The sequence below is a fragment of the Misgurnus anguillicaudatus genome, chromosome 9 (genome assembly GCF_027580225.2).
Source record: "Misgurnus anguillicaudatus chromosome 9, ASM2758022v2, whole genome shotgun sequence".
NCBI lineage: Eukaryota > Metazoa > Chordata > Actinopteri > Cypriniformes > Cobitidae > Misgurnus > Misgurnus anguillicaudatus.
Genome location: NC_073345.2, coordinates 33375232 through 33401468, shown reverse-complemented (window position 1 = coordinate 33401468; position 26237 = coordinate 33375232). Strand labels below are relative to the sequence as shown.

The 26237-nt window shown below is 35.7% G+C and overlaps 1 protein-coding gene across 2 annotated transcripts in view; it reads right to left on the bottom strand.

Annotated features, from left to right (window-relative positions):
• Nucleotides 1-26237, bottom strand: part of LOC129423207 (synaptic vesicle glycoprotein 2C) — an 82997-nt gene that overhangs the window by 29979 nt on the left and 26781 nt on the right. The window contains exons 1-2 of one of the 2 annotated variants that reach the window (XM_055179430.2): nt 17918-18431; nt 7060-7805 (exon numbers count right to left, since the gene is read on the bottom strand). In XM_055179430.2, the coding sequence (XP_055035405.2) occupies nt 7060-7648 (589 nt within the window). In that variant the 5' untranslated portion in view covers nt 7649-7805; nt 17918-18431. Of the gene's footprint in view, nt 1-7059; nt 7806-17917; nt 18432-26237 lie in introns of those variants that run through there. The other variant, XM_073871532.1, reaches the window with a different exon arrangement.

Below are 26237 nucleotides of genomic sequence, written 5' to 3'. Positions count from 1 at the left end.
GTATGGGTCAAAATAATAGATTTTTTTGCCAAAAAGATCATTTTCCATGAAGATATTTTATACATTTCCTACCGTAAATTTGTCAAAACTTCAAAATTGTCAATTTTCACATTTTGGTTTTGTGGTTCACGGTCACATATGATCTAATTGTGTTCTGGTTTTTGGTTTGTAAATGGGTCAATGACATGACGTTAATTATTTTGTGTCCGTATGGTTCAATTAAATGTAAAAAGTTTCAAATTTAAAAATACATTTGCAGATTACTTGCATACATTCTCTTTTATTCATAAAAATGTGGAATAAAATATAATCATCTAGTTTAGTGTAATATGATTTTTACATTCACTTTACATCATTTGTCAAAGATTATTTAGAAAACAGCTGTTTTCAGCATATGTCAGGACAAATATCACAAAAATGCATTAAAATTTACATTTAGAAAAACTAATACAATGAAATTCTTTGGGGATGATTACGCTTACATTCCATGGACAAAATATTTAATATTTGTCATTCTTTGGCGCAATTGGTGGTTACACCATTTGACATTTTCAGGTCCATTCAGTCATAACTTTCATAAAAATGGAGCAAATGTAATTTTTATTGCATAAATTCAACATAAATACACAGTGTGCATTAAAATAAACCTGATGCATGCTTTTAAAACTAGTTTTTGAAAAAGATTTTTAAATTTCTCATTTCTCATATATATATATATATATATATATATATATATATATATATATATATATATATATATATATATATATATATATATATATATATATAGTTTACACAAGTATAAATTTAGCACTAACTACGAGGGTCCAAATTTTTGCACTATACAGATACACAAACACACACAAACACACACATACACACTTACGCACAGTTTAGCTTGAGCTGCACAACATCTGATGTTGCTGATACTGCAGTATGTAAGGATGAGAGAGAGAGAGAGAGAGAGAGAGAGAGAGAGAGAGAGAGAGAGAGGGCAGTAAAGCGTGAAATCAGAAAGTGTCGGGCACATTACAGACGCCTCTCAGGGGTCCTTCAGTACAGCGGCGTCTCACCTCTCAGGGTTTCTCTTGATCACACATCCGCTCTCTATCTAAAACTGCACTGAGATCATTGAGATAATGGCCACACTGAATCACCAACACCCCTTTTGCTCGCTCTCTACACATTTTCTCTACTTAGTTTTGAGGAGTAGTATGTAGTGTATAGTATGCAGTGTGCATTATTCCACTCCAAACGTGTGTGTGTGTGTGTGTGTGTGTGTGTGTGTGTAATGACATAACATACACTCTTGGCGTGACTGTGATTGACAGTTGACCAGCTCCACCCACCCCACCTGACGTCTAATTTATTGATCGGATTTATTGATCCCAAGCACTCACTAACTACAGCTGATTGTGTGTGTTTTATATATGTGCTGCTGTATTAAGTTGCTGTTTCTAATGAAAGTGTGTTTGTGTGTGTGTTGTTTTGTGCGGTTATAGTTCTAGGGGTCATTAAGCTGAAAGAGTCATTGTGTACTGCAGACACAAAGAGGACGGAAAGAAGAAAGGACGAGTGATTACAGGAGGGGGTAAATAAAGCATGTTTTACTGCAGGAGAAAAGAAGAAGAGGGAAATAAAGATGAAGATAACAGAAGCTCTGGAAACAACGGAGGAAGAGCAGGTGACACAACACAAAACAAACAAACACATCTGCCTGTGTGTACGTGTGTGTGTGCGTGTGTGTGTGTGTGTGTGTGCGTGTGTGTGTGTGTGTGTGTGTGTGTGTGTGTGTGTGTGTGTGTGTGTGTGTGTGTGTGTGTGTGATAAGAGCGTACACACATATCTTCAGAGGAGGACAGCTGATCAAGACTTAAGTGCAGAGTATTGATCTACACAAACCAATCAGACAGAGAGAATCCCTGCGTCCGAAATTGCCTGCTTCCATACTATATATAGTGTGCGAGAATCAGTATGTGAAATGTCTGAAACCACAGTATGCATGTAAGAACAGATGGACATTTTTTTTACCTCATAAGGCCACAGGAGCCATCAAATTCAAAAAGTTAAAATCTTTTTCAAGTGTAAGTGATGTATTAAGAAGTGTATTCCTCACGGTTATAATGTGCTCCTGTATAGGAAAAGGTCATTGGTTTAAACCCAGGAAATACACAACTTGATTAAAAATATGTATACCTTGTAATGCACTGTAAGTCGGGTCTGCCAAACGTGTAATGGTAAAATAAATAAAACATATTTTCATGTTGTAGTTCTCACCCTGGACCACAAAACCAATCATAAGTCGCACGGTTATATTTTTAGGAATAGCCAGCAATACATTGTATGGGGCAAAATTATAGATTTTTTATGCCAAAAAACTTTAAAAAACTTAGGATATTAAGTAAAGATTATTTCACATATAAATGTATTTATCATTAGTAATATGTGTTGCTAAAGACTTCATTTGGACATTTGAAAAAAAAAGATCTTTTGCACTTTTTAGATTCCAGATTTTCAAATAGTTGTATCTTGACCAAATATTAACTCTTTCCCTGCCATTGACGAGTTAACTCTTCTGCAACTTATAAAATCGGAAGTATCGCTTTAGGGCAGTGTTTCTCAAACTTTTTCAGCCCAAGGACCACTTTATTTTCCAATTTTTTTCTGAGGACCACTTTACAAAATCTCACTCTAACATGCCCCCAAAAAACAACATAATAGGAAGGATAAGCTTAATTTAAATTTAAGTTTAATATGCAACTGTTTCAAGTCAAAAACTAATTCTTTAAACACAAATGCAATGCCATGTTCAGAAATTATTATATGAATTTTATTTCATTTGAAAAAGTAAATGTGAAATGAGTTGCAGCTTAATATGAACAACAAACTGCACATGTGAAAAAAACTGCAATTAAACATACTATATAGGGATGCTCCGATCAGGATTTTTGCAGGCCGATACTGATCACCGATTTTTTGTCTTTGTGATCGGCCGATACCAATGCCGATTTTTCAAGCTGATATGCAAGCTCTTTGATGACTGTAACTTTTAACATTTTTTCTAGATAAAGTACTACCACAGATGTTGCCTTATGTTATATTACTTGCAGTAATTAGGTATATTATTGTTTTAATAGAGAAACAAATAAATTAGGACAACAAATATTTCTTCTGCAAAGAGAAATTTAATATGGCTTTAAAAAGGCTTGTAATGTCTGTAAAAAGTAATTAAAATAAAACACTTCACAGTCTTTACTGTATGAATTAAATATACACGCATTCGTATGAAGTACAACAGTTCTTTAGTGAAGAGCAGAGAGTGATTTTATTGAGAGATGAATTAGGTTACTGTAGCTTTAAGACTTGACAGAGATCGCTCTGTTCACGTGCTCTTATGACAGGCTGCTCTGTTTCGCGCGGCGGGTGTATGCAGACGAGAGCAGCTGTGAGGAAAATTAAAGTTTAAACGCTAAAAACTTTAAAACGCATGCAAATAATAAACGTTCGGCATGAGGATGCAATGTCTGCAATAGATATGTGTAGTATACGCAGTTTGATGGGGATGTGAAGACGGGTCGCGCTGTTAGGACCGGACGGCGTTCTCATAGAAAATACACATATCTCTGTAAAGGCAAAGAGATAAATGCAAATCTGCACGTCGCTCATGAGCCACGGGTTATAAAAATGCTCTCACTGCGTAAAAATGGTCGCCAACTGCAGCCGCATTGAGGAGCCAAATGATGACAAAAGTAAACAGAAAGATCGGTCCACGAGATCGGAAAATTTAACGAGTACCGATCGAGTCATTTAATGCCGTTATCGGCCGATACCGATCTGCGGCCGATCGATCGGAGCATCCCTAATACTATAACAGCCTAGGTTCCACTTAATGTCATTCCAAAGAGCGTCTATGGTTGTAACTATTTTAACAATAAAATGCTGAAAAAAAATTTCCCCTTAATGTCCAAAATCACTGAAATTACACGAATTTTACACATTAAACAAAACTAGTACATTACAAAACTAATAAATCTGTGGATTTTAGCTACTTTCAGTTGATGCTTGATCTTTTCTTTTGACTCTTCTTTGGTTTAGCCACCGATACATTTTTAAGTTATTAAAACAGAATGGCAAGAACTGATATCACAGTTTCACAAGTGCATTAAAAATCTACTTAAATAAGTGACAATTGTATAAACACTTGCCTAGTTTAGGTCATCTTTTGGCGGACCACTGGGGGGGTTTGGCGGACCACTAGTGGTCCGCAGACCACACTTTGAGAATTACTGCTTTAGGGCAAATAGCTGTATGTCCTTGTATGTTTTGAGGATCGCTCTGAATCTGATATCTATCAAAAGTCCTCACAAATGCAATTATCTCATCTTTTTGCTCAAAATTTGGTGTGATAAAAAGAGAACTAATGAAGGTAGGATTCAACTTTTTTTTTTAAATATCTTTCATTTGATATATTGTATGTTTATATATTTTAAGAAGAAAATTTTCTGGAAGGAATTAAACTTTTGTGAAAATCGTAAAAAAAAACTGGCGCTGCTGATTTTTAAACACTCTGGCGGGAAAGAGTTAACCTATCCTAAAAAACCATACATCAATGAAAAGCTTATTTATTTAGGTATCAATGATGTATACATCTCAATAAAAAAATTGACCCTTACAACTGGTTTTGTGGGTTTAATTTAAAGGATTACTACACTTTCATGAAAAAAAACTGATAATTTACTCACCCCCATGTCATGACAAGATGTTATGTCTTTCTTTGTTTACTTGAGAAGAAATTAATTTTTTTGAGGAAAACTTTTCAGGATTTTTCTCCATATAAGGGAATTAAGTGGACATCAACCGTTTACAGTTTCAATGCAGCTTCAAAGGGCTCTAAACGATCCCAACCAAGGCATAAAAGTCTTATCTATAGAAACCATCTTCACTTTCGGCAAAAAAAAAATAACAATCCGTTTTAAACCAAAACTTCTCGTCTTGCACTTGACACGCCAGCTCGACCTTATGTATTACGTAATCACGTGGAAAGGTCACACGTTACATATGGTACATATACTTTTAAACAGACACAAAGAAATTCATTATTATTATTTCCCATACAACACAGTTCTTCCAGAAAAACACAGAGTTTTTTTGTGATTGTTGCGGGCAAAAATCCTTGATCTTGCGGCCTGTTTTCTTAAAAAAATGCAAATTTTATGCGATGAAATTGCGGGAACTTGCAAAAACTGTTTGCAGCTTTTGCAGCTTTTTAATGATGTTAACGTCACATAATCACGTCACTTCATAACGTTCCTATTGCAATAGGGGACATTGCTGCGCTTGTGTGAAGTAAATGTAACATTTTTCAACTTTCTGCTAAGATATATGTGATTTTTGCTATGAAAATGCAGGGATTATGAATCATGCAAGCCCCGCATATTTTGTGCATGGAAATCTGCAATTTATGCTGCGAAACTGGGGCATATTTGAAAAAATGCGGCCCCCACATAAATACGCGGACTTTGGCTGATTACCGTATTTTTCGGTCTATAAGCCGCTTTTTTTCCATAACTTGGCTGGTGTTGCGTCTTATAGTCAGGTGCACCTTGTAAGTCAGTATGAATTAATTTTGACATTTATGAGGCAAGAGACAACATTACCGTCTACAACCGCGAGAGTCCGCTATATGCTGCTTCTGTATTTTTGTAAATCAATTGATTCAGTGATGTGGAATGACGAGTATGTGAACTTCACGCTAGTTGGCTTGTTCGGTTAATTTAGACTATTCAACCTTCCAGGTAAGTTCTGTATGCTATGGTTTATCATTTAAATAACTTATAATATTACTTTAACGTACAGACATCTATTCAGCCTGCTGTTTTGTGCTATTGTTTAGTTGAATAACTTGCCTTTCCAGATTAAATGTCTGTTCTTCTGCTTGGATGTTGTGAAATAATTTTCTAAATAAACGTGACGTATAGCCCACTGTGACTTAAATATGTTATTTCGTCTTAATGGCGCATTTTTGAATAATGCGGCTTATACTCCGGTGAAAGTGAACGGTCCTCTTTCTCCACACTTGTAAACACTGGAGGGGTAGTTTCGCATACGCCATGCATGAGCTTTTTACATGATTACGTAATATGTACGGTCATGCTGGCGCATCACATGGCTAGTGAAAGACGAAAATTTGTGTTTTAAAAGTACATCTTTTTTATTTTTCTTGCCGAAAATGATGATCGTATCGCTAGATAAGACCCTTATGCCTCGGTTGGAATCGTTTGGAGCCCTTTGAAGCTGCATTAAAACTGTAAACTGTTGAGGTCCACTATATATGGAGAAAAAGTTTCCTCAAAAAACTTGATTTCTTTCTATTATGATGCGCACATTAGATAAATATACGGCACACTCATACATGAGACAGAACAAATTAGGCCTTTACAAATATGATCAAAGTAAATCTTCCCACACATGTACGCTATCACCTGCTGCCAAAACAACAGACTCATCACAGAACAAATCCTCAATGCAACAACAATCTCTACCCACACAACCACATAAACACACTAATAGTATACACACATACACAACCACATATGTCACCCAAACACCACCCACCTTACACACAAGATACACACACACACATTCATTAGCATTTGAAAACCTTCATTATATTAAAAGAAGAAAGCAGCTTTTCATCTTATGAGCGTGTGACTGCAGGCACGACAGAAACGTGTGGGTACAAGAGAGAGGTTTTACAGGAGCAAATGATGTATCTATGGGAGCATTACGTAAAGCCTTTGTGATGAAGGCAATCCCATAATGCACTGCAACAAGTGAAGTGAAAAAAAGCATCCAAGATGGCAGGCAAATCCAATCAGTGCTAAAAAGTATTTTACTCCAAATACTTGAGTGTGTACATTTTTTGTATGCATATCGGTCCATTGCATTGTAAGTTATGCGTGTATTAAAGCCCTATTTGTGTGTTATGTGAAGTCACTGCTTAATAAGGATGCTGCCTACAGTATGTAGATCAATTAGTCGACTACTGATGACACTTACCCAGCCACCCGGCTCCTGAGTTGGGCACACACATGTCCACCTCAGCGCTGGGCAGAACGAAACCCACGACAAACACTTCCACACCATCAGACATGAGCGCCAACCCAAGCACAAAGAAGAGCTGCCACTGAAAGCGTCCGTGTCCACATTCCTGTATGATGAGTTCGTATTGCTGAGCGAGCTCTTCTTCGTCCGCCTCTCGCTCTTTCTCCAGCTCTCGTTTGTCCTTCATGCCATCCGGCACCGACTGTCCCATCGCCATCTGGACACGCCCGTCCGAAAGCCCACCCCCTGCGGGAACGCCCTGATACTCGCCCTCGTAGATTTCATCTTCGTCGTCGTGGCCTTCGGTGGCGTCGCTGGAACCCTCGTCATCCTCTCGCTGCGCGTGACCGTCCTGATAATAATAATCTTCATCTCCACCCTCCTCTTCGTCATTATCAAAGCGACTGTAGTTGCGGCCCGCGTACTCGTCCGAGGCGCGGTCTACGACTTTGTTGACCTTTTTGACAGCGTGACGCTTGGCCTCTTTGGCGATGTCACGGGCACCTTTGACCAGGGACGTCCGGTCTCTGTACGGGTCTTCCATATTTTCCAGCAGATGTTACCAAGAGGATGCTGATGATGACTGAGAAATCTGAATTTTTGCTAACGAGGAACCGGCGAAGTGTCAGCAGCAGGTACTGATGGAGGAGTGATTCTCTCAGACCGGCAGCTTCATTTACTATGAAGAAGATCAGGAGGAACTGTGAAGAAAGAAAAACACATCATACTTAGTTTTTTTTAACTAAAAATAATAGTTACTGTATTTAGTATCAAATGTAGTTTCAAACATAAAACTTTACCAGACTGGAATATAGCACTAAGCTCATACAGCGTGACCTTTCGACGTGATTACATAATACGTAAGGTCGCATTGGCGCGTCATACGGTTAGTGGAAGACAAGAAGATGTGGTTTAAAAGTACTTTTTTTTTTTTTTTTTGGTGAAAATGACAATAGTTTCACTAGATTAGCAGTGTTGTGGGTAACGCATTACAAGTAACATGCATTACGTAATAATATTACTTTTCTGAAGTAACGATTAAAAAAACTCATTACTTTATAAATGTACATATTAATATTAGAGTTACTTATTTTAATAAAGTAATGCAAGTTACTTTTCAGTTTAATTAATTTCATGTAAAAAAAACAATGTACTGTATTAAACTGAACGTATTAATGTAGATTTACGCACTGAGCGGGAACAGTTTCAGTCATTTTTGCAATGGAAATATGCAATTTCTGAATGCAGAACTTCTCAGTCATAACAAGGCCTGAAATAAATCAACAAAAGAAACGCAAACGCAACGTAAGCATTACTTTCCGTGAAAAGTAACTAAATAACGCAATTAGTTAAATTTTTGTAGAGTAACTTAATATTGTAATGCATTACTTTTAAAAGTAACTTTCCACAACACTGTAGATTAGACCCTTATGTCTCGGTTGGGATTGTTTAGTGTCCTTTGAATCTGCATTGAAACTGTACTGTAAACTGTTGAGTAGTCCACTATATGGAGAAAAATCCTGGAATGTTTTCCTCAAAAAACGGATTTTTTAAAAAACATAAACATCTTGGATGACATGAGGGTGAGTAAATTATTGGGATTTTTTATGAAAGTGGAATAATCCTTCAACTATAGACCCGATATAGTACAGCTATGAGTAACCCACTTCTAGCCAAAATAAACTTAAAAATAAAAGCAAAGTCAACAGTGTTTATAAGATGTTTCGTTTTATTTTTTATTTTTTTATTTTATTTTATTTTATTTTATTTTATTTTATTTTATTTTATTTTATTTTATTTTATTTTATTTTATTTTATTTTATTTTATTTTATTTTATTTTATTTTATTTTATTTTATTTTATTTTATTTTATTTTATTTTATTTTTGGTCTACACTAAGACGTCTATAACATTTTTACTGTTTACTGACAGCCCAAATTTTGTTTTGTTTTAGCCTAGTAGTCTGGGCTGTATTTTGTCTTTTAAACCCAAAATTGCTTGCTGTGTGTTTTATGGCACTTTATGTCCTATTTGTAAAAAATAAACATAATTTAGTGAGGTTTATACTTAAAACAAGAATATTTACTGTATATCTATATTGATATAAATGTCAATGTGTCTATTTTAAAGGATTCTAGACAAAGTTTTTTGTTAATGTGTATACTGTATGTGGACATGTTTGGGTTAGTTTTAGTTATGTTATAGTTTTTTGTTTAATAAGTTCTTTGGCCCAGTGTTCAAATTATGTGAAAGATTATGCGGGATCCCCTAGCTAAGCTATTTTTGGCTTAGTTTATTGCAAAATTAAGACAAATAATAGACAGTATCCCTTTGTGGCAGCCAATGGCGGTCGGTGACTTCTTTATTGAGGGCCCATGATGTGAAACTCGTCACAACATGTATGTACCCCATCATGTGTGTGGTTCGTCATTTCAAAATATGTGTTCTGCGCATGTTATGTCAAAATAAGTGTCTGCTGCACTAAAGGGTTTATGATAAAAGAGACCCTCGCGTTTGCAGATACTCGCATAATTTCATGCGTAATCAGAGTTTAGTGTTAAAGGAGTGTCTTGCGAGTATTTTGTGAACGTGAGCGTCTCTTTTATCACAAACGGTTTTAACAAATGTGCAGCAGGCACATATTTTGACAAGATGCATCACATGGTTAACATTGCGCAACAAACACATATTTTGACATGACGATCAACACACATGACACTCCGAACACATATTTTTGAATTTGCGCCCCTCGAAAGATCAGTCACCAGCCGCCATATAAGTATTTTAATTTTAAAAACCCCCCTAATTTATAAGAGGTTTGGGACCACCCCAGCCCCCCCTCAATTCCAACACTGATTTGTCCTATAGAAGTAAGCAGTATGTTGGTCTGAATGTCCTCTGTTGGCTCTGTCAGTCTGATTAATGAGACCTGCTGCCAGCTGCAGGAGAGCATCAGATTTACACCGCTCTTACCACAGTCAAAGAAAGCCAAAAATACCCATCTGATTTAAAACCCAAACTGAGTGAAATTTCAATCTAATTCAAATTGATTAAAGTCAAATGGTTGTATCAAGAACGATCTAAAGAACATTTCTTTAGACAGCAGTAATGCATTAATCTCCTCACCGTCCAAAACTAACACCCAAATACTAAATGCCATCCAGGAAGTTTACTAGAAAGTACAACATAATGCAGAAGTGTACTACAGTGAGACTGTTTTGGATCTTGTGTAAGAGATATAAACATTTCAAATGGCAGAGATTATCTTTTATCATCAAAGCTGGGGTAAACATCTTTAAATGTTTCATGGTACTTTTCCAGAAGCCATTCACTTTGAAACACAAAAACTACTGTTAAAGCGAAGTAGATTATATTTCTTGTATAAAGTTATTTTGGGCCTTATCTGACAGACGAGTAAGGAGAAGACATGAAAGTACACTGTAAAAAAACAATGATTATGTGCCTTAATAGATTTACCCAAAATTTGAGTTAAAAATAACATAAAAATGTGAGTAATCTGAGTAAATCAAAATGAACACAATATTGAGTGAATTCAACTTAATTTTATGTATAATCCACTTAAATTTGTAAGAAGGAAATGAACTTAATAATTTTGTGTTGAAACGTCATGAATGATTTTGGTATACATAACTAACTATGCAACCCAATATCACGCAAATACGTGACTATTTCACGTATGGACCAACGTGAAAATGACACGTTTTGCCGCGTTTGAACGTGAGCATGTCACGTTTCCTTTTTGTCTCACTTTCACGTTTTGGTTACTCAACTTTGTTGTCCTAATTTCTTACCATTGTCGCTTCGGTTTAGGGTTAGATTTACATAAAATGACATCCTTACCTAAACAAACTCTAACCCCAACGTCGGGGACAATTCGTTAAAGTTTAGAAAATATAAAAGAATAAGTATTGTATCTTTTTTTTAATAAACCAATACTTAAAGTGACAAATACTTAAAGTGATATATAACAAAAGCACCAAATCTAACCCTAAACCGGAGCGAAAATGGTTTGAAAATAGGACAAAAAAGTTGAGTAACCAAAACGTGAAAGTGAGACAAAAAGGAAACGTGACATGCTCACGTTCAAACGCGGGCAAAACGTGTCATTTTCACGTTGGTCCATACGTGAAATAGTCACGTATTTGCGTGATATAGGGTTGCAACTATGCAGTGGACTTGAAGTTTCCAGCATGCTTTTGACTTTAATAGTAGGAATAAAAAATATGATGGAATTCAATGGGTACCATCAATTGTGTGCTTACCATCATTTATCAAAATATATTCTTCATTATTTTTCACAATACTATATAATGTTTGTTTTCCTACTATGGAAGTCAATGGTTACAATCAGCTGTGTGCTTAACATCTTTTGTGTTCATCAGATAAATGAAATTCATACAAGATAAATGAAGTTCATACAACAACATAAAGATGGAAATATTTATTTATGGGTAAACTATCCCTTTAATGTGTTAAAGATCTCACTTCGGCTGACATTTAATAACTGAATAAACTTATTCTTTCTTTGGACAATATTCCGATCAGCAGCTTAAAGGTATCGCTGAGGATTTTCTTTTTCTGGGTGGATCATCACAATCATTCTGATAATATGTTTACGTAAAGCCGTCTTATGTGCTCGTCCCTAGGTTCGCTTTCCGCACATGCACACTTTCAGGTGTATATGTGTGGGGAGCTAGCCTGGCTCCGCCCTCCTACGTTCTTCCGCTTAATTTTCATTTCGCTTCAGAAATGAAATGAATGTACGAGAGTCTGGTTGCACCAGGCTATGGTGAGCTACGGTTTCAGCCATTCATTGAAGCTCGCGTTCTCGCCGTTTTTTTTTTTTTCAAATGTCTGAGAGTCGCAATAGAAAAAGTGTCTACGAATTGTATGACAAGAAACAAGACCAGACTGTTTTTGGGAGAATATTTTACACGCTGTAAAAAGTTGATGTAAGCTATGATTAGCGATGCTAGCCATGGCACAAGTCACAAACCGCGCAGACACGGTAAACATCTTAATGCATGAGCCATGCCGACAGCAACTTGTAATTAGAGCGTGCACGAGAAGAACTACACTTGTGCATGCTCTCTCGTGCACACGTTTAATAGGCGTTCCCTCTCGGGAGCGGGAAGAGTGTTGCGCAATTACATTTTTTTTTTAAAGTGGAGAGGGCGGTTCTTTTCTAAAATTCTGGAAAATCTTCCCCTATACTTTAAGTCAAGGATACTAAATACTGTACATGAGCTGAACATGCATGTGTGTGTTTACATAACTACACCACGTACCAGACTGAAAGATGAGTCTGACTTACATCTGTGAGCAACTGATATCAAATCAGTCAAAATGCAATCAAAAATCTGAAGCAATCCCCTGATTAAGACTCCGCCCAAATACTCCTCCCATACACCCCTTAAAATAAATGATGTCATGTTCAAACAATCATTAGCCCTCAGAATTAAAATCTGGACTGTTCTGCTGATGTTCCAGCCCAGTCTTGAGAAGTCAGCGAAACCTTCATCTGTCTAGATTCAGCCACAACAAAACCAATGATTTTCTAACAGTTGGGTTTTCATGGGCCACTGATACTGTCACAGAGACCCTCATTAATCACGCCGAGACACGAGACTTCAGTCACACACATACACACGAGCTTACTAACTAACTAACTAACTCGAGATTAAATACTGAAACACGTTTGAAAAGCATTGCATCAATAAATCACAAATCTAATCCAAACTCAGTCATGCATTCCGGGTAACGACTAACCAGTAAATTACCCATCATCTATTTGCATCACCTTCACGACTTTCATCAACTTACAAACTATCTTTCCCTCAGTACTGTACAGGTCGGGTCTGCTGCTGCGGCAATCTTTATTACAGACAAAAAACATGACATCATTTCCTCTCAGACCAAATAAAGGCTGTTTCCAACGTAACTATGACATCATTAGAGGAATGATGTAATCAATGCGACACCCATTTTCTGCATTAACCCCGGCTCTGAGCACAGGGGGGTGACGGGGGTAAATGGAGCAAATTTACAGGATACTGCACCATCAGCAGTTAAAGAGACAGTGTGACCCCTCTACAGACGGCTAAACGTATACAGAACGGTGGTGTACGCAAATCTGTGTATCGGTGAACTTAAATTACTAGAATAAATCATTATTAAAATGCACAAGCAAGGTCATTTTGCTGGATTCAAAACTAATGTAGAGTTAAACTAACTGCATCAGTACACTTAATATAACCAAATAAAAGGCAACTACACTAACACACATGCAGTAGAAACACACACATGTCCTGCAGGAATGTAATGATGGATAACTAAAGGCTTCACTGGTCACTGGGACTAACCAGCAGCTGTGTGGCTTTCATAGTGGACGCATACACACATTAAACCACAATGAAATGTGTATGTTTGTGTGTGTGTGTGTGTGTGTGTGTTATATATAGACAGATTGCTACTACATATGAGCAGCATAATCTAACACTTAATTTAAGTACGTATATTAATTTAACCGATTCATAATATCATGTAGCCTGTTTTGGACACCGTAGTTCTTTATGGTATGTATCAATATGGCATTATGTATCATTATATTATTTAAAAGATCATCTGATCTTTAGTAGAAATCTGTCCATGTTGGCCATTTTATCATTTTAGGTTAGGGAAAATCTGCTAATTTGTTGTGTATGTAATGTAATGTTGTGTTTTTATAAAGGGATAAGACTAGGGATGCACGATATATCGGCCGACATATCGTTATCGGCCGATAACTGCTTATTTTTAATATTATCGGTTATCGGTCTGATAGCAAAATTAGGCCGATAAATAAAAGCGGATAAATTATGGATTATTTTGGTTTGTTGAACCACTTCACTTGCTCATTGCTGGCCATGTGGAGTTTTGATTGGTGCTTTCTGTGACATAGCACGAAGATGACACGTGTTGCGGGCTTAAGAAGAGTATGCTAGTCTAGCGCAAAGACAAGATGTCCGCAGTCTGCGAGTTTTTCATTGTGAAAATAATATGAATATTTATCGGCCTATAGATATCGGTTATCGGCCCCCAAATTTAAAGAGTTATCAGTTATCGGCCAAAATTTCCATATCGGTGCATCCCTAGATAGGACTATTGCTTTATCAATATTATCAATGTATATTTTCCAGGTTACACACACACACACACACACACACACACGCACACACACACACACACACACACACACACACACACACACACACACACACACACACACACACACACACACACACACACATAATGTACGCACGCACACACACACACACATAATGTACACATGTCACCAACACACACTCATCACACACACACAATGTATTTCAGTTAATCAGTGAAGTGGATCAGACCATGTGCTCCCCCACTACACACAGAGGTCATAACCTTTAACTCACAGGATCCTTACATTAAAGCCTTACGATTTCACAGAAATAACTGAAAGTGGTTTGGTTTAAAGTGCACCTATTGCTTTGCTAAAAACAATTTTTTTGGGTATTTCGTAATGCAATCTGTTCACGTGGTTTATGGTTTAAAAAAACATTAATATCCACATACCGTACATTTTTGTTGCTCCAGATATCTTAAACGCTCTTTTTTCTCAACATTATCTCGCATTTTTCCATGTCCGTACCACAGACTTTCTTTTCCGTGTCAGTTTCATGTATTGTTTACTCAATTGTTTTTCTTATTTTTAAACCATTGTCACTTGGGTTTGGGGTTAGATTTGGGGTTTGGGTTAGGACAGTGGGGGCCACGAGATGGTGCCAGGGGGGCCCCAGATTTATGACATTTTATGAAATACATTAATTTATCATGAATTCTGTGTAATTAAACCTAAAAAAAAAATAAGGCTACTAACCAACAGCACTACTTTTTTGTATAATTTAATGGTTTTTTATTAAAATGTTGAGATTTAGAACAGTATTTTGTCACAAATTTTATTTGGGGGGACGCGAAGGAATGCACCGTATACAAGGGGGGCCACACGCTGAAAAACTTTGGGAACCACTGGGTTAGGATGTCACTTTAAAGGGACAATAAGTAGGATTTACTAGTGGTGAAATTGTATTTTGCATTCAAACGAATAGTTGCTCACTAGCGCCTCACTTTTCCAAATGCGTGTTGCAACTACGGTAGCCATTATGTAATTACTAATCTCCGTGTCCGTTGCAGCTGGTTCACTTGTTCTGAATGAAAACACGTTGTGGAAACGCATTGGTAGGCTAGTGCTTTTTGTCCTTCTCTGCTATTATCGTTTATCAATACGGCAAAACGACATGGAAGCCTTACCCGTTCAAAGTAAGTAAAGAGAAAAAAATCTTAGCTTACAAAGAAAAGTCAGATTACTGGCAGAGGTCATTTGACACCAACGAGGATATATTTATGAATAAAGACATTGATTTTGGTTAATAAAAACTATTTTTAAACAATTGTCACCTGACGTTAGGGTTAGAGTTGGGTTTGGATGTCATTTTATGTAACGAAAGTCGTTCTTAGCCTAAACCCAAGCGACAATGGTAAGAAAATAGGAAAAACAATTGAGTAACCAATACGTAAAACTGACATGGAAAAGAAAGTCCGTAGTACGGACATGGAAAAATGCGGAGATCCGTGACAATAACACGGATAAATGAGCAAAATATTCTGTGAGTATAACTCGGAAGCTCATCGATCCAAAAAGCACTGTGTCCACGATTGGCCAGCTTACCAGTACATTGTGATTGGCCTGAATACCTCTGACATCAGCCAGAAATGTTATGCTCCTTACCATGTTTGAAAGATTCGCTCACAATGCAATGCTGACAGGAGTTAATATCGTCTTTACTATCTTATCAATACGAGGCGAATCTGATCCAGAAAATGCAGATAAGCAAGCTGATAAATCAACTTTACCAGCGCGGCTTGAGCAGAACGAAACAGATTGGTAAGGTAAGGATACTAAAACATAAAACCATGTCTGCATTTGTGATCGTAGAAACGACAAACAACAAGTGCTACTCTGCACTGCGCAAGACTCGTGTTTGAATCATGGTTTAAATTATTTAAATATAAAAAACATAAGCTAGGGTGACCATACGTCCTGCCCAGGATTTCGGGTGCGCCCTCCGGAAGTCGCATTTGTCGACCACATCAAGGTTCTCATATTTTAGTTAAAACATTTTAAAACTAACATTTATTTCTCTTAAAAGATAAAAATTTTATTCTTATCATGAAATGTAACGGTTGCGTTTAAAATAGAACCTGGAATAATAAACCTCCATGACTAATTCGGCCGACAAATGCGACTTCCAGAGGACGCACCCAAATTCCTGGCCAGGAAGTGCCGGGGATAATGGCACATATACGGTCACCCTAACAAAGACTACTTACAGGCTGTGAGTCAGAAGTGGGAGGAATTATGATAATGACTGTCGCGTTGACGTCAACCGGCCGAGGAAGTAAACTGTTGCCTACAATCCGTGTGCTTGTTGTAGTCCATGAAAAGAGATTTACGTTGGAATCGATAACTCGCATCATTAGTTACTGTGGGATTTGTACCTTTGCATATTGTTAACAAGTACTAATACACACTTACACACCAAAGGAAATGTAAAATCATGAATGTGCTCTTTAATAAATTCTTCAGAACAGACAGTGCTTAATGAAACCAGCTGCATTTTACAATTTTCTGCAAGACTTCACCATAATATAGTCACATTTTTATAATGCACCATTATAGTTCAGTATTCAGCTCCCCCCCCCCCCCTCTCTCTCTCTCTCTCTCTCTTTCCTCTAAGGCTGGTGTATCACGCACCACAGCTTTTACTAGCATTGAACGTAAAGTCATCAGTCTGCGTGCGGATCTCCAGCACAACCGGGAAAAAGCATCCATCACCGTCCGGCTCTGACGTAAGCCACGGGCCATAATGAGATTTCGCCTGTCCTGACATTGTGCATGAGAATCAATCCTGTCCCTTCTGTCACGCACACACACATACATAAGAGGACAGTGCCACAGTGGACACTCTTTTACCTTTGGTTTTATGGTACACTCTTTTGTACAATAAATTCAAGAGATTGACACTTTTATCCAATGAGACTTAGAATGCAGTGAAGCTATACAGTTTTAATCACTATATGTGTTCCCTGGTATCGAACCCATGACCTAACACGTTGCTCTCTACCAATTCAGAAAGAGAATTCAGACTTTTACTGTTCTGTAATCCCTATTTATAAAGTATAGTGTAATAGCGCCTGGTTAAGTTCAAACCTAAAATCCCAATCGTCCCCACAACGCAGATCAGTTTCATCCGTAAAGACCTAATAAACGCATGTGGATCAATCCCTACTTTATACACGTGACAAATTGCCATCATATACAACTAATAATTAAGTATAAAACACATTTATACAGTACATACTGATTCAATTTCTGTTTTAAAAATATATAAAAGAAACGATGTGACTATAAAACAGGTGCGGCATCGTTTTCAATGCAGAAATTCACTCACGAAGCGATCCTGGGTTTCATATGAGATATTTTAATAGCTGACTTACGTACACGAGCGTCAAACGGACGCGTTTGGATGTTGCGTTGCGTCCGGCATATTATTCGCGTTTATCTAACGACAAGTTAAAGCACTTCAACTTCTCCAAACTGACACGTTCCGTTTGCGCTTTAAACGCAACAGCGCGTCCCCTCAAAATGCAACAAAAGTTAATATTACGCTTTCTTTACGCTTCTAAACACTCGTGCAGAATCACTCACCGACTGTATGAGAGTCGAGTCCGGATTTCACGGGTGCGCGTCCATGTAAACCGGACCGGACCGCGGGAGCGCGGATCTTTCTTCGGCGTTTCTTTTCCCTCGTTCTCCTCAATGCAGCAGCAGCGGCGGCGCGCGCTCTCTCTCTGCGGTACTTGAAGAAAATATGAGAAGTGATGAGAGAGGGGGAGAGAGAGAGACACAGAGAGAGAGAGAGAGAGAATGAAATCAATAGTTGTAGCCCGCTGAGCGAGGCTAAATGTGACGCGAGGCAGGGGGAGCAGAATGAGCGCGTTACGGCAGTTTCATAGCGAGTACACTGTGACTGTATGCGTGGATATGAAGTACCCTCCCTCCCCCCAAGCCACCCGTGACGCAGTGCTCTTTTTCCGCGAGTCACGACTATCCTGAGCATTTTTTCTCGTTTGGAGGAGTGTTTAGCACGAGCGCAACTTTCCAAGCTTCCCCCGACTGCGCGTCACAGCTCAGGGGTAAAAACTGCGACACGGGTTTGTTTCTCGAGTCCTCGTGAATGGAGGCTCACCAGGAGATGGGAATTGACTGTGCACTGTGGAGTGGGTATCAGGTGGGGCAGTTCACACGAGAGGGGATTGGGAAGCACGCGCGTGAGACGCTAGGGAACGGAACTCTCCGTGGTGCTGAAGTGTACGCGGATAACGCGAAACAGGCCAATCTGGAACAGACCCAACACAAAACAAATCCAATCAGATCTGATCTGATCTTACAGGAACAGAACAACCCAAAAACGCAATATATGAGAACTATGTAATAAATGTTCAGCTTTTATAAATGCCTTAAAAGATTCAGCTGGAGTTCACAGCAAAGTCTTGTCCAGAGTTCTGACTGGGCCATTAACATCACAAAAGCGTACAATAAACACGAAGGGCATGTGTGAAATTAGTCCTGGGTTCGAGGAGGCTTTTCTGTTTTGAGCTAAAACGGTTCCCCGGAGAGCTGTTAGGAGAGAATCCATCTTACATCCTTTCCAACCTCTCCAGTCGGATGGAAAGAAGCCCCTCGAAATCTCTGAATGATCTTCTCCTCCTCTTGGAAATCTTGAGAATGAAAAGAAGCAGATCTGCAGGAAGGAAGAGAGGAGGTTTCCCTTCTGATTCTAACAGCCGCAATAAATATGCAAATGCTGCAGATTGCCGATCCAGCACCAGCTGTCTGGAGGGTGTTTTCAGTTCAAATGGGCACTAATAAAGTTTCCATCTCTTTTCAAGAAGATTCAAGAAGTTCTCAGTGAGAAAGACTTGAAATTGACAGCATAAAATAATATATACACATACAAGAAATCTATTTAGCATTATTTTCTAATTGGATACAAACTCTTTCTTTACGAATTATATTATTTGTGTAACTATTTGGTTAACGATTAATTCCGTTTGATCCGTTCTTGTAATCCTTTACGTCATGGGCGTAGATCATGCCCACCCCCGTCACCATTTCGCCCATGTATTTTTGTTTGTTACTTAGATTTGAGTATAGTACCATTAACCCAATCACAAGGCCAGGTTAATGTGTATAAAAACATTTTTGGTCCCAATTTTTAATCAATTTTACTGGTAGACGACTGCATGAAAAATGTGTTGGGTATAATGTCACAGTTCACTTTATTTTGCTTTACTATATAGATATACATGTCCCTCTCACTCGTAAGATGCTATAGGTTAAACGAAAATGAAATGCTGACATTATGATCTTGCTTTGCAAACACAAACATACAATTAAAAAAATAAAATTAGGAGTTTTATTGGTGCCTATTTTAATCAGCATCTTCTTTTGATTTAAATAACTCCGCCTCAAATCATTTAAAGCATATGTGAGAGGGTGGGTCTGTTGCTATGACGATGACATATTGATCAGGGCCTGCAGCAAAGGGTTGTAAAATAGGAAACAGTTGAGCCCTGTGTGAGTCATCTAGTCGTTCATTGATGTATTTAGGATGAGAAATACACACGACACCTTAGCAACCTAATAGCAATGCCTCGGCTATCACTCAGAACACCCTAGCAACTGCTTAGCAACCATTATAAATGTAATAGCAAGCAACCAGCTTTTGCTCAAACCATCACTGTTCGCCTGTTTTTCTGATAGTGTAAATCTAGTTTGTAATTCCAGTCTTTATTTACGGCCTGACCTCTTTCCATTCAGGTTCATATAATCATAGAGATTACAGTTCTCTAAACTTACAAAAGTGCAAACTTAGAAGAAAATGGCAACACAATGTTCTCAAATTACTCTCCATCATTATCTGAACATGCGATATTGCTTTTAATTGGTATGCAATTACTTGCATCAGTGAATGTCTATTTTTATGCAAATAATCTGAAAAACAGAGAGCTTTTAGTGCTTTGTGTGCATGTGTGTGTGTATGTGACACACCGTTCCTGCCTGCAGATAAAAACACACACCTGCAGGCGTGATGTTGAGGACCCCGGTGGGTGTAATTGGTGCCTGTTTAAATTCTCGCCTGTCTGCCAAAACATTAACTTTCTGCATGCAAACTTTCTACCAATGCTGCTCATTACAGACAGTCAAACACAGGTTAGAGATACACAAATTTGAACTTAATAAAATGTAAAATGTATGAAGATGGACCCTAAACACTTTTGTGTCTTTTCTGTCATGCAATGCAGTGATTTCACCACAGAGAAAGTGTTTAGCAAAGCATCGAATACTGAAGAGATAGATCTGTCAGGAACAGTATACTTTAAATTTGATCTATTGTTTTATTCTCATGGCAGAACTGTGTTGAACTGTATGAAACATCCTCTCGGTCTGATGTCATTAACCTTGCAGTCTCCTCCAGATCTCTGTCTGACACACAGAGACCTTGATTTCATCCCCTCAGTCAGGGGTAACATTTTTCATCAAACTTAAGTGGTGTTCTCTTCACAAATGTGTGTAACAGTTTGGTCCAGTGTTATCAGTGTTCAGAGCTGGGCTTTGTGTCAGAAATGAACCCGGGATCAAACATTTACAAATAGATTTATGAGAAATGCCTTTTTGCAGGCATGTTACCCAAACCCTATTAAAAGAAAGTTGTTTTGAATGATTTTGATACATTAGATATTAAACAAATTAGAAAAATTGGTAACACTTTACTTGAAAGGGTGTTCATAAGACTGACATGACACCTTTATAATCGTGACATGACACGTGTCATAGATTTTATGCACGTTTATGACAACTGTCATTAAGTGTCATTTGTTCAATTATGTCATTTTTTTAATGCATAGATGACATTGTTTGAATTGTCTTTGTTATGACAACTTGACATAAACCAATACAACATAACTTGTCATAAATCTGTCATAAACATGATATAGCAAAATAATTATCAGAAACTTTACATTAACTTTACATTAAACTGTCATTTAAATGTCATTTAGAGTTAATACTGAGTCAAATAGTTTTATAACAGCATCATGAATATTTTTCTTGACCTCAACTACACTGGTACAAATTGATAGTACTATGTCAAATCATTTTAAAAACCTTAACAAAATGCAACAGACACGTCAAAAGATTATACTTACTGTAACTTTATTTATATGCACAATACATAAAAAACTGACAATTAACAGAACTTGTTCTTCCTTACATAGAGGTTTCTGAAATTTTCTGACATTTTCAGAAAGAACTAACAAAACATTTAATCAATTTAATTTAATGAAATTAACTGTTTTCATCGATATGGCCCCAACACTGCATTGCTTAACACATTATTGTACTATTTTCATTTAATTTTAGGTGAATCAGTCTCCAAATGCAAAAGATTTTTTTTTAATCAATTTTAATAATTATTTGATGATTAATTTTATTTCTCTAAATCCTGGAGGAAGCATAAAAGAAAAACATGAATAATATTCATGACGCAGTTATTAAACTATTTGACAGAGTCTTAACACTTAGTGAGATTTTAATGAAACAATATATTTGTACCATTGTAGTTGAGGTCAAGAAAAATATTCATGACGCTGTTATAAACTATTTGACAGAGTATTAACACTTCATGACATTTTAATGACTAGTTAAATTTGTACAACTGTAGTTGAGGTCAAGAAAAATATCCATGACACTGTTATAAAACTATTTGACAGAGTATTAACATTTAATGACATTTTAATGACTAGTTAAATTTGTTCAACTGCAGTTGAGGTCAAGAAAAATATTCATGACGCTGTTATAAAACTATTTGACAGAGTATTAACACTTAATGAGATTTTAATGACAAATTATATTTGTACCACTGTAGTTGAGGTCAAGAAAAATATTAATGAAGCTGTTATAAAACTATTTGACAGAGTATTAACACTTAATGACATTTTAATGACAAATTATATTTGTACCACTGTAGTTGAGATCAAGAAAAATATTCATGACGCTGTTATAAAACTATTTGACAGAGTATTAACACTTAATGAGATTTTAATGACAAATTAGATTTGTACCACTGTAGTTGAGGTCAAGAAAAATATTCATGATGCTGTTATAAAACTATTTGACAGAGTATTAACACTTAATGACATTTTAATGACAAATTATATTTGTATCACTGTAGTTGAGGTCAAGAAAAATATTCATGACGCTGCTATAAAACTATTTGACAGAGTATTAACACTTAATGACATTTTAATGACAAATTAGATTTGTATCACTGTAGTTGAGGTCAAGAAAAATATTTATGACGCTGTTATAAAACTATTTGACAGAGTATTAACACTTAATGACATTTTAATGACAAATTAGATTTGTATCACTGTAGTTGAGGTCAAGAAAAATATTCATGACGCTGTTATAAAACTATTTGACAGAGTATTAACACTTAATGACATTTTAATGACAAATTAGATTTGTATCACTGTAGTTGAGGTCAAGAAAAATATTCATGACGCTGTTATAAAACTATTTGACAGAGTATTAACACTTAATGACATTTTAATGACAAATTAGATTTGTATCACTGTAGTTGAGGTCAAGAAAAATATTCATGACGCTGTTATAAAACTATTTGACAGAGTATTAACACTTAATGACATTTTAATGACAAATTAGATTTGTATCACTGTAGTTGAGGTCAAGAAAAATATTCATGACGCTGTTATAAACTATTTGACAGAGTATTAACACTTAATGACATTTTAATGACTAGTTAAATTTGTACAACTGTAGTTGAGGTCAAGAAAAATATCCATGACACTGTTATAAAACTATTTGACAGAGTATTAACACTTCATGACATTTTAATGACTAGTTAAATTTGTACAACTGTAGTTGAGGTCAAGAAAAATATCCATGACACTGTTATAAAACTATTTGACAGAGTATTAACATTTAATGACATTTTAATGACTAGTTAAATTTGTTCAACTGCAGTTGAGGTCAAGAAAAATATTCATGACGCTGTTATAAAACTATTTGACAGAGTATTAACACTTAATGAGATTTTAATGACAAAGTATATTTGTACCACTGTAGTTGAGGTCAAGAAAAATATTAATGAAGCTGTTATAAAACTATTTGACAGAGTATTAACACTTAATGACATTTTAATGACAAATTATATTTGTACCACTGTAGTTGAGATCAAGAAAAATATATTTATGACGCTGTTATAAAACCATTTGACAGAGTATTAACACTTAATGACATTTTAATGACGAATTATATTTGTACCACTGTAGTCGAGGTCAAGAAAAATATTCATGATGCTGTTATAAAACTATTTGACAGAGTATTAACACTTAATGACATTTTAATGACAAATTATATTTGTATCACTGTAGTTGAGGTCAAGAAAAATATTCATGACGCTGTTATAAAACTATTTGACAGAGTATTAACACTTAATGACATTTTAATGACAAATTAGATTTGTATCACTGTAGTTGAGGTCAAGAAAAATATTCATGACGCTGTTATAAAACTATTTGACAGAGTATTAACACTTAATGACATTTTAATGACAAATTAGATTTGTATCACTGTAGTTGAGGTCAAGAAAAATATTCATGACGCTGTTATAAAACTATTTGACAGAGTATTAACACTTAATGACATTTTAATGACAAATTAGATTTGTATCACTGTAGTTGAGGTCAAAAAAAATATTCATGACGCTGTTATAAAACTATTTGACAGAGTATTAACACTTAATGACGTTTTAATGACAAATTATATTTGTATCACTGTAGTTGAGGTCAAGAAAAATATTCATGATGCTGTTATAAAACTATTTGACAGAGTATTAACACTTAATGAGATTTTAATGACAAATTATATTTGTACCAGTGTAGTTGAGGTCAAGAAAAATATTAATGAAGCTGTTATAAAACTATTTGACAGAGTATTAACACTTAATGACATTTTAATGACAAATTATATTTGTACCACTGTAGTCGAGGTCAAGAAAAATATTCATGACGCTGTTATAAAACTATTTAACAGAGTATTAACACTTAATGACATTTAAATGACAAATTAGATTTGTACCACTGTAGTTGAGGTCAAGAAAAATATTCATGACGCTGTTATAAAACTATTTAAGAGAGTATTAACACTTAATGACATTTTAATTACAAATTATATTTGTATCACTGTAGTTGAGGTCAAGAAAAACATCCATGACGCCGCCACAAAACCATTTAACAGAGTATCAACACCCAATGACACTTTAATGACAAATTAGATTTGTATCACTGTAGCTGAGGTCAAGAAAAATATTTATGACGCTGTTATAAAACTATTTGACAGAGTATTAACACTTAATGACATTTTAATGACAAATTAGATTTGTATCACTGTAGTTGAGGTCAAGAAAAATATTCATGACGCTGTTATAAAACTATTTGACAGAGTATTAACACTTAATGACATTTTAATGACAAATTAGATTTGTATCACTGTAGTTGAGGTCAAGAAAAATATTCATGACGCTGTTATAAAACTATTTGACAGAGTATTAACACTTAATGACATTTTAATGACAAATTAGATTTGTATCACTGTAGTTGAGGTCAAGAAAAATATTCATGACGCTGTTATAAAACTATTTGACAGAGTATTAACACTTAATGACATTTTAATGACAAATTAGATTTGTATCACTGTAGTTGAGGTCAAGAAAAATATTCATGACGCTGTTATAAAACTATTTGACAGAGTATTAACACTTAATGACATTTTAATGACAAATTATATTTGTATCACTGTAGTTGAGGTCAAGAAAAATATTCATGATGTTGTTATAAAACTATTTGACAGAGTATTAACACTTAATGACATTTTAATTACAAATTATATTTGTATCACTGTAGTCGAGGTCAAGAAAAATATTCATGACGCTGTTATAAAACTATTTGACAGAGTATTAACACTTAATGACATTTTAATGACAAATTAGATTTGTATCACTGTAGTTGAGGTCAAGAAAAATATTCATGACGCTGTTATAAAACTATTTGACAGAGTATTAACACTTAATGAGATTTTAATGACAAATTATATTTGTACCAGTGTAGTTGAGGTCAAGAAAAATATTAATGAAGCTGTTATAAAACTATTTGACAGAGTATTAACACTTAATGACATTTTAATGACAAATTAGATTTGTATCACTGTAGTTGAGGTCAAGAAAAATATTCATGACGCTGTTATAAAACTATTTGACAGAGTATTAACACTTAATGACATTTTAATTACAAATTATATTTGTATCACTGTAGTCGAGGTCAAGAAAAATATTCATGATGCTTTTATAAAACTATTTAAGAGAGTATTAACACTTAATGACATTTTAATTACAAATTATATTTGTATCACTGTAGTCGAGGTCAAGAAAAATATCCATGATGCTGTTATAAAACTATTTAACAGAGTATTAACACTTAATGACATTTTAATGACAAATTAGATTTGTATCACTGTAGTTGAGGTCAAGAAAAATATTCATGACGCTGTTATAAAACTATTTGACAGAGTATTAACACTTAATGACATTTTAATGACAAATTAGATTTGTATCACTGTAGTTGAGGTCAAGAAAAATATTCATGACGCTGTTATAAAACTATTTGACAGAGTATTAACACTTAATGAGATTTTAATGACAAATTATATTTGTACCAGTGTAGTTGAGGTCAAGAAAAATATTAATGAAGCTGTTATAAAACTATTTGACAGAGTATTAACACTTAATGACATTTTAATGACAAATTATATTTGTACACTGTAGTTGAGGTCAAGAAAAATATTCATGACGCTGTTATAAAACTATTTGACAGAGTATTAACAC